Raw genomic sequence first — 17,169 nt, forward strand, 5'->3', positions numbered from 1 at the left:
CAGAAGTGGCGCACGCATGGAAAGCACGGCCTGCAGGAATCGTACTTCAACGCCTGCTTCTTAGCGCTGTATGAAAATAAAGATGTGGGAATGGGTCTCGGGCCCCTCGAAGCATCTACGGAGGTTCATTTGGATCATCGCCTTCACTGCTGGCTAACGACGACGTCCTGCAGCTGCTGCTACCTCCTTAAAAGAAAAACAGAACTGAAAATGCACGGAGCAGAGCTCTGCTCCTGCCAATGGCAGGGAAATGCAGCCACAGGGCCAGCAGGGCCAGCCGATGGGTGTGCCAGGCCTGGGGTGTGCACCAGTCCTGCCCCAGGGACCTGAGGGCAGCACCAGGGCAGCACCAGCTCAGCGCTAGCAGGCCAGGTGCTGCTGCTGTTCCAGAGGTTCGCTCACAGTGTGCTGCTCGGTGAGCTGCTGCACTTCAGCCCGTGGCTGGTGCCTGCTAGCACCTTGCCCCATCCCATGCCCTACGGGACACTGCTGTCAGAGTGCCGGGTGCTCCAGCACGCACACTGCACACCTTTTGTAAAGAAAATAAAGAAGAAAAATATATATGCTGTTTATATACAATATAAACATATTATATATAATATGATGTTATATATATATATAATATGCTGTTTATAAAGAAAAATGAAAAAAAAAAATCACATGTTCATTGCCCGCCCCTCCCTTCTCCATCAGACTACACTCTCATGAGAAATAGGAAATAAGTTTGAAACCAGAGGAAGGGACAAAACATTTGCATTGTACAGGTTTCCACCACAACGTGCCTTGCCACTTTCTCCTCTTGTGGCCCCACCAAGCAGCCCCATGCTGGTACCAGAGCCCATTCCTTGGGCAGCAGGCACAGCCCCTGCATGGCCCCAGAAGTGCATGTGCTTCTGCTCTGGGAGAGGATGGAAGAGAGAGGAAGGAGAGGAGCACTCAAAGAGCATCTGCCCAGCAACAGGGCAGGGCAGCAGGGTGCAAGGTGAGGGTAGAGGCTTGGGGAGCTGCTCACAGATAGGCTCAAGGCAGGGGGCAGAGGGGCTTTTAAAACTACATGTCCTTGGGATCACTGGGCACAGTGTTATGCTCTTTCACAGAGTCTCCATCATTTCTGCTGATGGTCCATTTATTTTAGGGGACTCATCCAGTCCTTACACAGCAAACTTGGAAAGAGGTGATGATGCCTCTGCACCAGCATAGCAGCAGTCAAACCAAACCGGCTTTCACAGCCTGCACGGCCATCCCAGACCACAGAGGGCAGGCAGAGCTGTGCTGAGGCTGCTGCCCCTGCAGCAAATGGTGTCGGCATTACAGCCAGGTGTGCTGAGCTTTATTTGGAGGGCTGAAACAATAGGAGGCATCACCCAAAAATAGCTGAGGGCGGTCAGGAGCTGAGCTCAGTGGCAGGAAGGCTTCACTGTCTGCAAGCATGGAGCTGGGGTGTGGGTGCTGGCTGCTTGGGGGGCCTCAGCCCCATGGGGGAGCTGAGGGCTAAGTGCCCAGAGGAGCATCCGGGCAAGAGAGAGCTGCTGCCTGCTCTGTGCACGCTCAGGGAAGCTGAGCCCTGCACAGCCTCTGGAAATAAACAGCACTGCACAAGACATGCAGCCGATCCATCTTTCCTGCAGAAAGAGCTCTATGAGCCTGCAAATGTGGGCGAGGTGCTCAGGTCAGGGGAGGTAACTGAGCAGTCCTGCAGTTTGCTGAGCAGCTATGGAGCACTGCCCCATGGAAGGCCTGCTCCTGCTCTGTGCATTATAACACACGCACCATGGCACTGCAGGGATGTGGCTGCAGCAGCACCAAGGTCACGCTGGTCCTGCTCAGGGGAACCTGTGGCTCCCCCGCACAGCACCCATGGCTTCTGAGCGCTCTGAAACCCTTGGGGCAGGTGGTGGAGCTCCTCCTGTGCTTGTACCTCTCTCACCTTCCTTGTACTGCCAGCACGCTCGCAGCACTGATACCTCTGGGCTGGAGATGGGACTTCTGTAAACAGCCACAACTCAAACTGAAAGAAAGTATTCTGTTTTGATTTTTTAGCAACCACGTTTTCCACTGAAGGGCCATCCAGAGAGACAATCTTTAAACAATTCTACTTGCCTAGTTTTATAATAATTGATGTTAGAAAACAGTGAAGAATAACGGCAGGCAGAAGCAGAAATAAAGGCTTCTGAGCAGTTGGCTCCACCAGACTTGTGTCCCTTCACTTGCAAACACTGGTGAGCAAACAGAAACATTTTTCACATCACAGTGCTAATTGCCATCTTGCTTTCATATCATTAGTAATGAACATTCATCAGCAAATATACCTGGAAATACATGCCTAGATTCCTATTGCAGTGCAATCATTGACCTTGCACCAGCATGAGCAGAGCCACAGATCTGTCCTGCCAGCACTGTGGGCTCATCAGAAGAAGAATGCCCTCCTCCTGCTGTCTCCCTTCTCCCCTCCCCATTCCCCCAGTACCAGACAGCACCACCAGGTACACGAAAACAAAGGTTCGCTCTGCCACCAATTGGTGAGTGCAGCGCTGCTGAGCTTTCACCACTCTTATTTACAGGTTTGTTTTTTTCTTAAACTAACACAGACCTCCAATTAAAAAGAACAGCAAAGCCAGGTTAAGCTGGACAATAACTCCTCCAAGTGTCACGTTAAAGTCTGTGAAGTCTCCTCATACACCTACATCCCAAGCACTCCCCACGTCAGCTGCTGCCAGGACCTGCACCCGCAGCCAATAGCCCCGGCAGCCCAAGCTCTCACATGCAACAGCAAATATTTGAGAATTATTTTGCTATGTTTGATGTTTTTAGCTGACTCCCAATTTCCGTGACTGTGCTAACAGCCCTTGGAATCCTCGTTAAACATCTCACAGCCGCAAATATCTCCATGTGTCCCCAGCATCAAATCAGCATCTCGCCAAGTTTATTCCTCCCTTTCTTTCCAGAGATTCTCCTGCTCCAAGTGCTAAAGTGCCAAGAAACTGAGGACAGAAAATAAACCATTTACACATGCTCTCAAATCTCACTGAAACTGTTTAATTCCAGAGAGGATTTGAAAACTGCTCAACATTTTTTCCCTAAGACAGTAGCAGTTAAATTACTTTTCTGCTTCAAAAATCACTGTTGCAGGAAGTTAAGCTGCATTTTTAACATTTGCAATTACTTCCCTCTGTTGCCACAATACATATCTATATTTTTGTTCAAATTAAACTGTGTTTCCTAGGTGCACAGTCATGCTGACACACTGAGTGTTTGCACTCCCTGCTCTGACAGCAGCAAGGGTGTCAGGGAGAAATGCAGCATCTTCCACAGCTCCTGTTGCTAAGCACCCTTGCCTCCCAGCACTGCGTGCTTCTCTGGGCTCTCCTGCCTTGGAGCACTGCCCAAACTCTGGCAACACCACTGCCCCCACTGCAAGGTCACACTGGCCTTGGGAGAGGTGGGGAGGGGGGGGTCCGGGCCCTGTCAGCTGCACGTGGGATCCCTGGGGCCACACAGGCCCCGACCATTCCCTGCTCTGGGCCAGGCAAGGCAGCAGCAGGAGGCGCAGGCCCACAGCTGCCAGTCTTCGGAGGCCCTGCACCAACTTACACCTTGCCGTGCTTTACTCAGGGAGCCCAAGAGAAGATGAGCTGCTGCCAGTGCAGCTCCATCCCATGAACCGCAGCCAAACAGCACTTTGGTACTTACTCTGTACCTTATGAGAGGATCTCAGAGGAATTTGACATAAATCCCATTGTTCTGCATACCTTAGCTAGGGTACAGAAGTGTGATTCTCCTGCATACCTGCTCCATTAGGTTTTGGGAAGCCTTGGCTCTTCAGCCAATCAACCCTAAAGCCAGGCTACTTCAGCTTACAACCATCATTTCACCTCATCTCAGCAGTCACCACACTCCCTGTGTTTACAAGGAAGCTGTGCAGCAGCCCAGCTGCCATTTCTGCTCGTCTTCACTGGGAGCCTTCCCAAAGCCTGAACAGCTGACATCACCAGCCACCTCTCCTGGTGGTGATTAACCTCAGATTGATTAACATCTCTGAGGACGTTCCCAGGGACAGACTGAGCATATCCAGATGCCCATACAATAACCCAGAAATTCTTCACTGCAAATTATTCTGATACTTCAGCGGCTCACAGGAACAGAGGCAGCAGGAAGAACAACCTCTGGGAGTTTGCCCACAACTTAGCTAACCAGAAGGTGGTTTTTGCCTTAACTCTTGTACAACCCAAACCTCACAGCTACACTATTAATAGCAAGATCGCTATAAGTAGTTTATATACTGTTAAACCCTTGTTTTACACTCAAAGGAATTTCAGAATAACTGGCAAACACCAAGGAGTCCCATTATACTGGGCATGGCTGCGCCTACAGCAGATGTGCTGGATTGCTTTCATAGCACCCAGTGCCAAATAGAAGGATTAATTTCTCTGTTCTTACAGTTGTTTCCCCAGGAGGCAGCATAGGTCCTGAGTTGGAAGGACTGGCAGGTGGCATGGAAGAACACTTCCCAAGGGTCAGCATCAGGCAGCGGCTTGCTGGCACGTGACAATGCCAGCATGGAGCCCTGGAGCTGCCCACAAAGTTGGGCCTAGCCCCTATGAAGCATCAGGAGCACTGCAAGCTCCAAAGTAAGGCTGCAGGTACTCAGGACGCGTGGCAATGACCAAGCCTCAGGGCCCCACTGCAGCAAAGGCACAGCCTCCTGCTCACAGCACATGTGGGGCTGCCCATGGGGGGGTCCCAGCCCTGCTAGGAGTGAGCTGTGCTGTCTCAGTCCTTGCTCACATCATGGAGCTGCTGGTGCTGGCTCTGAGGCTTTCTTCTTCCGAGCTCCACTGCTAACACACAGTACTGCACCTCGCAGTGATCCCTTCCCTTGCCACCTCAAAGTCATCAGCTAAGGCTTAACACTTCAGCACACTGTAATTCAGATCTAACTTTAAACTGTAACACTAGCTTTGCACTGAGCTGACAGGGGCACACTTGTTACTGCTCTGTGAGGAACAGGGGCTGGAGGCAGTAGGGACGGAGCTGCACCTGAGCGCACCCTGAGCAGCGCAAGCACCCCTTACTGCACGAGCAATAAGTACACGAGCTGCAGCCAGGAATTGAGCAGGAGAAAATGAAATAAAGGTGAATATCCTTTGCAGAAGAGGGCAACAAACATCCTACGTGCTACATCTTTCAGTCCTCATACTAATCCCCGTATTTAATCTGAATGCCCACAGATCGTTTTAAAATACTTATCTGGAGATGGGGGGCTCTCAGCTTCTTGAAGTTGTGGCCATGAAGGAGCTCAAGGGTTTGCAGAGGCAGCAGTGGATCCAGGCATCAGAAAGGCAGGGGGAAGCCCTGGGAGGCGGTGAGCACCTGCCTTGCAGCAAGGAGCCTTCAGGACTGCTCGGGAGCGAAATGCCAGGTGGTGGCAGAGCACAGTGATGCTGCGCGCCGATGGCACAGTGCTCACCCAGAGCAGTACACCAGGCTGTGGCACTGCCATCCCCACACAGAGCCATGGGATGGGGAGCACTCCATGCAGACTGGAGGGACCAGGAATGTGAAGGGAAGGAGCGGTGTGCAGCAGACCCCTGTGCGTCCCCTGCTCCAAAGGGAACGGAACCCTCCTGCGTCAGGAAAGCCGAGAGCAAGCAATACTTAACCAACAGCCCTCAGCACCTGCCTAGCTCTGCTCTCAGCCAGGAGGTTATTTCCATTTCCTTAGACACAGGCAGGACAGGAGGCAACACAGAGAAACATGACGTTAGCACAGACATCTGTTTTGCCACTGGGGCTTCAAATTTTGGATTTCCCAGGCATTTAACAGCACCTTGCTTCATGGTTCCTGAGCTGAGCTGTGCCAGCAGCACACCCAGACCCGGCTCACGAGCAGCCCAGAGCTGAAGTGGTAAGGAAATAGTGACCAGCGGCATCAAAATAAGATTTATTATTTAGAACTGAGAGCTGGAAGAGACAAACATGGCAGATAACAACAAAACAATATGCCAGGCTCCGGATGCGAGAAGGGATGATACGGAAAGGCTCGTGGGCAACTAGAAATTCGTATTTCTCCAGTACCAGAAGCAGAGTGAACAGAACATGGGCTCTGACCCTGCTGAGGGGAAGCCACTGAACTCAGTGCACAGCAGTGGGTTGGAAGAGTTTGGGGCCAGAATGCAACAGCGAAAGCAGCACTCCTGCTCCTCGGGGACTGCACTAAAAGCCACTGCTCTACAAAAAAAAAAGTTGAGTAGTCCTTTGTAATAAATGATTACTCATGAGATTATTGCTACAAACGGCTCTGTACATCGCCCCAGCCCAGCAGACAGCTGAAGCCTATTGTGAGTGAATCAAGGAAAAGAAATCTCCCACCACCATAATTTTTGCTTGTTGAAGGCACTTGAAAGTCTTTTAAAAATTGCTCCAATTACTGACTCGTCTGCAGAAGGATTTCAGGCTTACATTTAAAATTAGAAGTGACTTGAGAACTGTATTTAACTGTGGCAAGAAAATGCGGCCAGTCTCAAAGAAAAAGAAAGAGCTAAAAAAAAAGGAAACGACAAGTACAAAGTTACTCTCCAGTGAAGTCTCTGCAGGTTTCTTTACTTGATTTAACCAGATTTTAAGTATTCTCTTTACAAAAGAACAGCTCTGACTGCGAGAAATTCAAATGGACTTGGAACTTATCTTTTTTTTTTTTTAGTGGAACCTGAATACATGTGCCTAGCTTATTTTTTTGGATAATCTCTTAAATTACAATTAACTGCATGAAACAAAAAGCATTTGAAAGAATGCCTCCTCCCTCTTCTCCAGAAACTGCTCACAGGAACCTGGCTCACAACAGAAGGGAACGATTTGGAACAAAGTCCTTTTCCCCCAAAATAATTTTCCTTTATTTTTTTTTTTTTCTTTTTTTTTTTGCATAACATTTTTGTATTTCCAACTATAAATAAAAAAGGAAAATGATTAGAAAGAAGTTACAAAATTGTGTAGAATGGACCAGAACGGCACAGAATTTCTCACACACGACAAATCATTTCCCATCTTCCTCTTCCTCCTCTTTAGCTGCAGCAGGACCTGGCGCTTGGCACCGGAGCTGCGGGGGCCACGTGTCAGTCGCTGGCGATCGCATTTTCAGAATCTAAAAGACAAAATGGCCACGTGAGATCACAGACCGCAGCGTGCCGAAGGCGCTTCCACGAGAGCCAGCGCAGGCTCTGCGCGAGAACAGAACCCGAAATCCTCAGAGAGCATCACGTGTGTCGTACTGAGAACGTGGCAGCATAAACATTCCTAAAGCCCTTTGTCAGAGCCCAGAGTCTGCTGCAGCAGAACCAGGGCACCTCACCCATTCCTTCAGAGCAGGGCACCCCGCTGGGGGCAGGAGGCTACGCAGCGTCCGGGGCTCACAATGGACTTGGAAGGGAACGTACTGAGCACCAGGTGGGAGAAAGCAGCAGCTCAGGGCCAGCGCACGTCCAGCTGCTGTGCACCCACTGCACCGTGTCATCACCAGCGTCCTTCACTCTACATCCCAGCAACACGCACACTGGTTATTGGGTCTGCAAGCACATACATTTTTATACAGCATAAAGCTTGCTAGATTCTTCCAGAAAAAAATGCAGTGAGTACTTCAGGGCAGAAGGGAATACATGGGACATGGGGGAAAAGCATGCAGTGCAAACAATCTGTGTTTGGCATAGCTCCTGGGGGATTCCCTGTTTTGGGCTTTGCTCTCATTAACTGCAGCCCCAGTTTTCTCCCTCCCATCTTTCTTGCTCTGCCTGTTCATAGAAAGAATTGCTTTAAAGGAAGTAAAGCTGTCTTGGTTGCCATCCTTCCACAAGCTTCTGCTCAACATCGGTTCTGCACATTCACCTGAAACCACCACAGTTCTCAGCATTTGTCCACTAATAACAACTAGTATTGGGCACAGGAGAAATGAAATGAGCCAAAATTAATGATCTCCAGGTAACAGGGAAAAACCTTAAGATAGCAAGGGGACATATCCCATACACATATACAGCAGGTCAGCCATCAAGCCAGAATGAGAGCGAGCTCTGCAGGTTCCTGCCTCTTGATAGAAACTCTCACAGATACTCAGCCCATGTCCCAGTGGACAACTTCTTAGCTTCTTATTCTGAAGGCAGCCTGAGCTTTTGGCCAAAAACTGAACTGCCCTCTCCACAGCACTAAAGGCATCACTGAATTCAATTACACACAACATTTTCTGTGTTGGAGAAAACGATGGGAAAAACTGCGCCTTGTGTCTTGTAGCTGCTGACCAGAGGGTAGGAAACAAACACTAAGAAACGTTGTTAGGTGTGCTATATCTGGTTTGATAAACAAAAACTGAATGCTGAAGAAGTTTCTAACTTATTTACAAAGTAACTCAAAAATCCCCACCAAACTACAACACAGAAGTAAATACTTTTTATAGGCCTTCACAGGGAAAAGAAAGTTCTACCTTTTCCTTCTGCCTTGTAGGAAGGTTGTCAATGGGCAGCTGCAGCAGTGCGCTGAACGTATGCTGCGCATCCATTCGGGGCGCGACACTGAAGTGTAAACTGAGTGCTCCTTCCTCCACAGAATTCAAAAAAAAACCTCTACAGCACATCCCTAATCACACCAGGCCTTATTTTGTACATGGCTTCTCCACACTTAGAAAGAAAAATCTAAAGTTTAGTAAGTTTGTGTATATAAAAGTGAAGGCTTGAATTATGCACCCTCTAGACTTCTCATGGGGGAGTTACTTCAAGGGAGAAGCTTTACAGTCAAATATAGATCCAAACATATGTAACAGCAATCCTGATAGCAAGCTATCACCTTGGATGGAAAAAAAATATAACAGAAGGGACTGCACACTTTACAATAAGAAGTTGCTGCCTTCTGGAATGAGCCTTCCAGATGAATCAGTCACAGGTACTCTATTTAGTGACACAGCTAACATCAGCACCACAGTATGCCCAAGTCCCTTTGAGCAAGAAATTCTTTCAAAATGCAAATTTGTAACCTGACAGCTCCTAAAATCTGTTTTATTACGGTGCACTTCTGCAACTTATCTGCATTAGTAACAGATCACAGAGCCAAGGCCGGCACAACGCCTTCCTGCTGCACACACAGGAAAGACAGACCTTAGGAAAAAGCAAGTCCTGCTCAGGCAAACCTCACCAGCTCGTCAGCCACAACACGGTCTGCATGTGCTCAACAGTTAGTTTCAGCAATATAGACAGGAAGATAATTGCATTTACCAGGCTCATTCAAGAGAAGCGCAGCAATCAGCACAGCAGTCAGCCTGCACAAATACCCAGCTGAGTCTCAGCTCACATCTGCATTGGTACAGCTGCATAAGCAAAAGTCAACCCCATAAAAACACACGCACACAAAAAGAAAAAACGGACAAAAAATAACCCATACTCGATTCAATAAATACCCATGTCAAGAGATCCCATGTGATTATGTTTTTGCCATTTTATAAATTCAATCCTATAGCAAGAGAGTCACCCATCCCTGACAATGGGACTCAACCTGTGATAGTCTCTGATTCTGTGGCCTCTGCAGAGATCTCAGAGATTCAGCAGACACACCTCTGCAGCACAGCCACCGTTTCCCACAAACATCACCACAAATCAGGGATTGAGAAGGGCGGGAGAGGAACCAGAACACAAAAAATTTCACGAAGGAATTAAACGGTCACAAACTACTGCATCTCCAAGCCAACACTGTCAACCACATTACTGAAATTCAGGCGGGGGTCCTCACAGCAATGCAGAAAACGAAGCAGGTTTTTGCCATATTATCTAACTTCTGAGATGCCAACCTTGCTCAAAAGTCATGAAATCTTTGCCATTTTTCAGGCAGGACGAGGAAAGCAATGCTGAGGTCAAGTAATTTCAGAATGAAGACTTCTATTCAAAACTCTCCAGGGCTGACTTTCAAAGAATGAAGAAGGATGCATTTACCACTCAAGCAGTGCCCATATCAAACTCGTGGTTATTGACCAAAGCCAACACGAACACCCTGAACGCTAAGTCTATGGGGAAAATCTCACTGTTCTCTGAACTGAAAGCACTGCACTAGGACCACAAAAACACTTCAAGGGAAAAAGCAGCTACTGAAAAAGCCAAGTTAACCTCACGAATGACACAAAGGTATTAGTGACTTTCTTCCCCAAATATCAAATGGCAAAACCCGCATCTTGATTAAGAAGTTCATTTCAGAAATACTGGCATTTAGCACTACTGCCTCTTTCCAAAGAGGAATCAATTTGCAGGAGCGCACAGACTGCCACGCTTGGCCAGACAACCAGCCCATTCAGTTCAACAGCCCGTTTTTTTAACCATCAATGCCAAATATCTCAGAGAAAAATGAAAGAAGCTGTGCCAGACAGTGATGGAAGAGGGGTAGGTGTAAAGTAACACCTGAGTAATATTAACTCTAAGTTACAGAATGAGACCACATTACACAGGGCAAGTTTTCACATCAGCTGCTGAACACACGGGCCAGGGAGGCTGAGCCAGGGTGAACAACGAACCTTGAAGGGTGCAGGATCCCCTCCCATGCTGCCCTGCAATGATGCACTCTCGACATCAGACCAGTCGCACTCCCTTTCCTTACTACCAGGTGTGTGACTCAGCAGCAGGAAGTCCTCTTTCAATATCTTGTCCCTCCACCAATGCTGTAGCACCAGCCCTGTGGTGCCTCCTGCTCCAGGCTAAGGCTGGATGACAGGGCTCAGCACAAGTTGGTTAAATCCAGCAAAATGCACAGATCACTGGGAGCCAGCCCTGCTGCCTGAGCAGCGCCGATGCCGGCTGTGCAAACACCTTTTGCTTTCTGAAGGCTTCGTATAAAGCACGGGCACATAGCTAACAGTCAAGTACTCGCCCACTGGTCCTATTTAAGTGGACTTCTTAGGAACATAGCTCAGTTTTTAAGAAATAAAAACTGTTTCTTAAAAGACAAGAAAGACATCCAATGACCAGCAGCTCCCTGGAGCAGGGCATTCTCTTTTTCCAAAAGTGCAGGCAAAGCACTTTTGCTCACATTTTTCTCAAGAAGTTGCCCAATTTGTTCCATCCCAAGTCATTTGCTTAATTGCTATCAAGGCCCAAAGCTCCTTTCAGCATGATCAGGGACAACGAAACATAGCTGGAAGTTCACAGCCTAAAGAACTGAAGCCAAGATGGCTATCACAAAATTCAAGTCATGAACACTGAAATGAAAGCATCAACCTCTGGCCCCACCGCCAGCTAAAAGCAGCCCACTTAGGAAAGCAGGCACTAAAAAGCTGAAAGCTTCATTTTAAAAGTGAAAGTGAACACGGTTAGCTCTGGACCAAACCTGGCACCAGGCAGCCCCACGAGCTCCCACAGCTTTGGCCATGCTTGGGAGGAAGGCTCTGATGACCAGCAGCACAGGGCTGGCACCTGACACGCACGCAGCACCCACAGCAGAACTGCACGTCAGATGTGCAGAAGCACAGAAGCAGAAGTACCAGACCTCTCCCTGCACAGCCCTTCCTCATTTCTACTGCAGCCTACACCGACATCAGTGACTGCCAAGAGTGTGCAAGCAGCACAAACTTGTATTGGGGCCAAGTATCTTCAATGCCCTCCCTCACATTTAAATTATGCCAGGCTCATGCTAATGGGGCTTCCCTGGTACTGGCAGTGTGGGATGTGCACGGTCCAAACGCCTCATTTACCACCTACCCAACTGCAGTATTGCTGGCAGTACGAATGAGATGCTAAAGATACCATCTCTTAAAATAACCCATTTAATGTTCTGGCCCGGCCTGCTTTGCAGCAGCGGAGCACCAGAAATGCTGCAGCAGCAGCGAGGTTCTGTGGGGTGGCACTACAGCTCTTCTGGAGCACCACTGCACGTCTACAGCTGCAAGAGATGGGATGCAGCCCTGGGCAGGCACCGAGGAGCAGTGGAGGCACGGCATCTAATCCTTTGCACAGAAGGCTGGAAAACAGGCGCAGTTACCCGGGAGAGCGGGGCATGGACACGCTTCTGTTTCCAGAAAAACACTGGGTTTTTCACACAGTTTTCAAGCACAAAATGTTTATTTTTTCTTCTTTTTAATCTATACAATTTCTTGGGGCTTTTAGTGCCGCTGACTCTGTCAGTATACAAGGGATGGACTATACAACAGGCAATAGCAACAAACTGTAGGATTCAGTGCAAGCCGAAGGAAAACTGGTGTGAGAACATATTTTCCATGTTTGCTCATGAAGCATACAGACATGAATCTAAAAAACCCAAACAAATTAAAGATACATGTTACAGAGAACAGAAATCTCTTACTACAGTAAGTATTTTGCCCAGGCAGAAGACTCTGCATAATTGTCTATAAAACTCAATTCTAACTGAATTGATGGAATAATATATTCGAAGGGTACAAACAAAATAATTTAGACAGAATAATGCTCAAAGTACAATAGAACTATACAATTCACAGCTCGGCAGCACAAGACATCTCTGCCCGTCAGACAGTAAAGAATGTCATTGCAGTAGAGATACAGAGCAAGGCGCCTTCAGATTTGGCCGCTCGTTTGGCTCCCTGTGCCTGTAGGGATGGCCTTTAGTGCCGTCCATAGAAGTGGAACTTACCATCAGCAAATCAGTGTCAGTGGTTACCTTGTGCCTTTAGACTGAGAGGTGCAGATGCAGACTCTAAGCACAGTAAAAGAGGCAAAAAGCAACCCGCAAACAGGAGAGAGGTGTCCGAGCCGCCTACGGTGCAAACTTGATTAAAAAAAAAAAAAGAAAAGAAAAAGGAAAAAAGATTCAAATGAAAGGTGTTGAGATTCCAAAGCTGAAGCATTCATTGCTCACAGAGGAAAAAAGAAAAATAATAGCTTCACATTTTTATTCCATTTCAATGTGAATTCTGTTAGCACTTGAGTGGCAAAGCACGTTCTTAGCCTCTGTTTTGGAACTGAAGGCAGAGCACATGTGTGTACTTACATGGCTCCGACAGCGACCTGCGGACGTGCTCCTGCAACCCAGATTTCCATCAGGCTTCTCACTTAGGAACACGCATAGATTTGTAATTTAACTAAATTATAAAAGCCCGGCAGGGAAAGAAAATGTAATCCAATTGGCTACTGTGGTCTGGAAGAAAGCAGAACTCGTGCGTCCGCTACAGCAGCGGCTGCAACCTGCAGCGGCTTTAGCAAAGGCTGTAAGGAATGGATTGCACTGCCCGAAGCTATTATCTGTTCTTATACACAGCTCACTAGGATCACTCTGTCAGTGCTCCTATTTGCAAATGTGCATTTCACTACTCCTTGTACAAACACAATAAATTTCCATCAGTATCTCAAACTTCACCTCACTTTTTTTTTTTTTAAAGCCTCGGAAATGAAAATTCAACACATCAGTTAAAATTAAAGCATTTACAGCAGAATGAAACTGATGATGAGCTTCGACTGTAAACCTTCAGTATCTTTGCAAAGAAAAAGAACTTTACTCACAAGCAAATCATAAATAAAATACACCTTTCAAATATTTTTACATCTCTTTCCAGCTGGAACTGAAAAGCTGATATTCAAGGCACTGTACTCCTGCAGGTTAGTACAATTTCTAGTCATCGATTCAAGTACATCAACTTCAAGGCTTGCAAGTGTAAAACATCAGAACACAACATAATAAAGTGTCTTCAGCAATGACATATATGCAGATATTGCCGTAACAAACAAACGACCTGTTGCGAAACCCATCACAGTGATTGCTGGATGCGGTGTATGGCTGTGTAGGCTGGCAGGCCCACTGCGGACCCGCGCCTCTCTGACACATATGGCATCTACAGATGGACACGAGGTCGCTATCACCGTCACCTATCAGAGCCCGCTGAGCTATGTCAGTCTCACACGTGGGCCGGGCGGGTCGGCCGCGGGCTGCTGCAGTGGCACAGGGTACATCTGCAAGCAAGCTTTGCCGAGAGCCGAGAAATGAGCAACGCTCTGCCCTCCTACCAGCCCTGGCCGTGCTGCCGGCCCCGACCACTGCACTCCGTAAAGCGGCGTAGGGAAAACTCCTCCGTACTGACAAAGAGGCATCGCATAGGGTGTTACTGTGCCAGAAGGGGTAGTACCTGGCATAGGCACTGGCATGGATGGTGAAACTCCAGGAGTTAGCGCAGACATGGGACAAGACACTGGAACAATGCACCTTTTCCCCAATCCTGTTCTGACTGAATTAACCTACAAAAAGAAAAATAAAAAAGCATGGCTATTAAGTGTCTATCTTCCCACCCGTGGGACGCAGGGGCGGCATGCACAGGAGGACAGCCCAGCTCTTGGCCTCCTCACACCTCTTACTTGTATTCTTTTTTGGAAATTAATAGCAAAGGTTGACACAGGGAAGGATGTCTCAGTATAATCTTACTGTTTAAGGAATCGGGAAACATTACTGAGCAGGTAAGAATGTAATGCCGCAAAATCCCTGGAAAAGCTTTAACGTGCAAAGTAATCCCCCTGTTGTCCCTCAGCGCTACTGCATCTTCCGTGCAGAAGTAAATAAATAAAGCCAAATGCAGAATGAAACCAAATCTCACTGTACTTCTTACAGCCCTTCAAACCTTTAGCACATTATTGCTGTAGAAAGCTGTTCATGCTGGGCCGTTTGCCCAAGCACAACCAAGGGCAGCAAAGAAGGGAAGACTTTGTGTAGAGGTTCACTACCCAGCACTGGGGCTGTGGGATCAAGTCAGGTAAACCAGAAGGTCTCAGCAGGAGCTGACCCTGCCCAGGGGCTGCTGGAGCCAGTCCTGCTATTTTGCTGAGATTCAATTAGCATTCACTTCAATTACTCTGTTTTTGCATGCTAAGCTCAGAGAAAGAGCTCTGTCTTCCTAAACATGGGGATGGCAGGGGCACCCGAATTACACGCTTCATAATGCACAATGCCACAGAAACAATAATTATACAAAACGCTGCCTGGTCTCAATCTGGATGAGATTTACAGTACTTCTTTGCTTTTTAAACTTCACATAATTTGCAACTCCCTGCCATGGGTCTCATCAAGTCAGCACCTATTCACGACACAAGAAAAAACAATACTCTCACTTTGGGAGTGTCCCATTAATACCAAAAATATTTCACATCAAACAATAGAATTAGAACAAAGGTGAAAATTAAGAGGAAATGAATATATGTATAGAAGTGAGTGGAATGCTTACTCTAGATTCTGGTTTTAGTCTCAATTAAAAATAGAAATGACAATGGCACTCTGATGCACTGCTCTGGGGTGCTCACCTGTGCTCCAGAGCAAATTTTAGAAGCACACAAACATCCAGTGCCTTCCACTGCTTTTCTAATTTCTGATCTGAAACGTGAATGCGATGGCAAACGTCAAAGTAAGAAATAGCTACTTTGGTACAATGAATTTAAAATCATTCATCCATAAAGATTCACCAAAACTAACAGCAGAGAGCAAAGACCAACAAACGGAGCGACTGAGGACGTGCACATTTATACAACATGACGGCTTCTGACGGCTGTTCTTAGAACCACGCTTGGCATCCTCAGAGTGATGGTTTTCATCTTGCTAGATGGTTGTGAGTGAAGTGGCTGACCAAGAACGCCGGTAGAGCGTTATATAGGGAGTCTCTTCTAAAAGCAATGGACTTATCAAGCAGCACTGAAAATGCAAGATGACGTTTTAGCATGTTTAAAACTTATACAACTGAAAAAAGCCTTCTTTTCAGATCTTTTCAAATGCTGAGTAATCTACTTCTTTACCTGATTTATGCTGCTTTACCGTTCCTTGCTCAGCTAATCAACTCAGTAAAGCAGCGGCTATATTTAAGGCCACGCATGTCAGTCAGGAATAAATGCCATCGTGTTGCAAACCCAAACGTTCCACATACACATTGAAACCTGTTTGTATGATGACAAAGGCATGTTCACAATGTAAGGTTGCACCCTCCACCTTGCGGCACACTTTGAACAAGCAAACCCATGCTGTGAGCAACAAAGACAGCCAGCCCATGACTCCCCCTGTACTGCAGCCCCTTAAACTCATTTTTCAAACCACAATCTTTGGACAACCAACAAATCAACACCGACAGAGGCTGAAACCCTTCCTCCTGCACACAAAAATTGACTGGAATATTGAGATAAGCAAGCAGTGGTACAGTCCTCAAAACAGAACTGGATTGCCCAGCTGTAGCAAAGCCACAGAGGCTGCAAGGCACCTTGCTGACAAAATTTGTAATGAAGTTATCTTGGGAATTGGAAGCAAGTGGCACAAGATCTGAATCCCATACCAACTCAAAGAGCCCATGCTTAGAGCACGCTGAAAACAGATGTAAAAACAGCCTGCGCTCATACACGACCAGTGGCTTCTGCTTGTTTGTTTTTAATCCTCTGGTTCTCCAGTTGGTTCTTATCCCTCCTTTTTCAGCGTACCGAAAGTTAAGAGGTGTTACTGAAGATTTGTGTTTCTGATCTTCAAGCTTCCAGAAAGCTGCTCTGACATTCAGAGTGAGCAGGCAGCATTGATCAGCTTCAATCAATGCATCATATTTGTAGCATTCTTTCAACCCAACGGACGTGGAAGACACAGCCAAAGGTGTTAACAGTCCTGTTCCATTCTCACACCTGCAGCTATCTCCACAGCGCCCGCTTCCCAGGCAGGTGGCTCATTAAAATGAGGATGCACTAAACGCAAACAGATGTGCAGTGATTACTAATAGTGCCTACACCACCACACACGTCAGCAGCTGGCACGGACTGCCACGTCCCACAGATACAGCCATGTCACAGACTCAGACCATGTTTACAGCTTTTCTTTTTTGGTAATAATTCTTCTTTAATGTCCACGCAGTCGTGTAACGGTACAAAGGGACAAAACACATTTACTACACTCCTCGTTCCCAGACATCTTCACACAACACCTGTAGCCACACAATATCCAGTGCTTTTTACACAGAAAGCAGCTCACAGTCCTCGATATAACCCCTGTGGTGGTAACCACAATTACTTGTAAGAAAGGATCACTGCATAACGCCTTCAAGATGGATAAGCATGAGGGAAATTGCTATTTTCAGGCAGATTGACTTAATTCTGCCTACTATCTCCTACTCCCCTTTCATATTACTGACAGTAAGAATCCATGCACATTTCCATGTTTAAATAAAACCTCTGAAAAGGAACA

General features: G+C 47.2%; 1 protein-coding gene across 1 annotated transcript in view; it reads right to left on the bottom strand.

The window, feature by feature from the left end:
* Positions 1-13,865: 13,865 nt before the first annotated feature.
* WNK2 (WNK lysine deficient protein kinase 2) overlaps positions 13,866-17,169 on the bottom strand; it is a gene marked incomplete at both ends in the record, with an annotated part of 98,778 nt that continues 95,474 nt past the window's right edge. The window contains 2 exons of the mRNA XM_079540541.1: positions 13,866-14,213; positions 15,267-15,331. Coding sequence (XP_079396667.1) covers positions 13,866-14,213; positions 15,267-15,331 — 413 coding nt within the window. The remainder of the gene's footprint in view (positions 14,214-15,266; positions 15,332-17,169) is intronic.

Source organism: Tetrao urogallus (genome assembly GCF_951394365.1).
Source record: "Tetrao urogallus genome assembly, chromosome: 10".
NCBI classification, from domain to species: Eukaryota; Metazoa; Chordata; class Aves; order Galliformes; family Phasianidae; genus Tetrao; species Tetrao urogallus.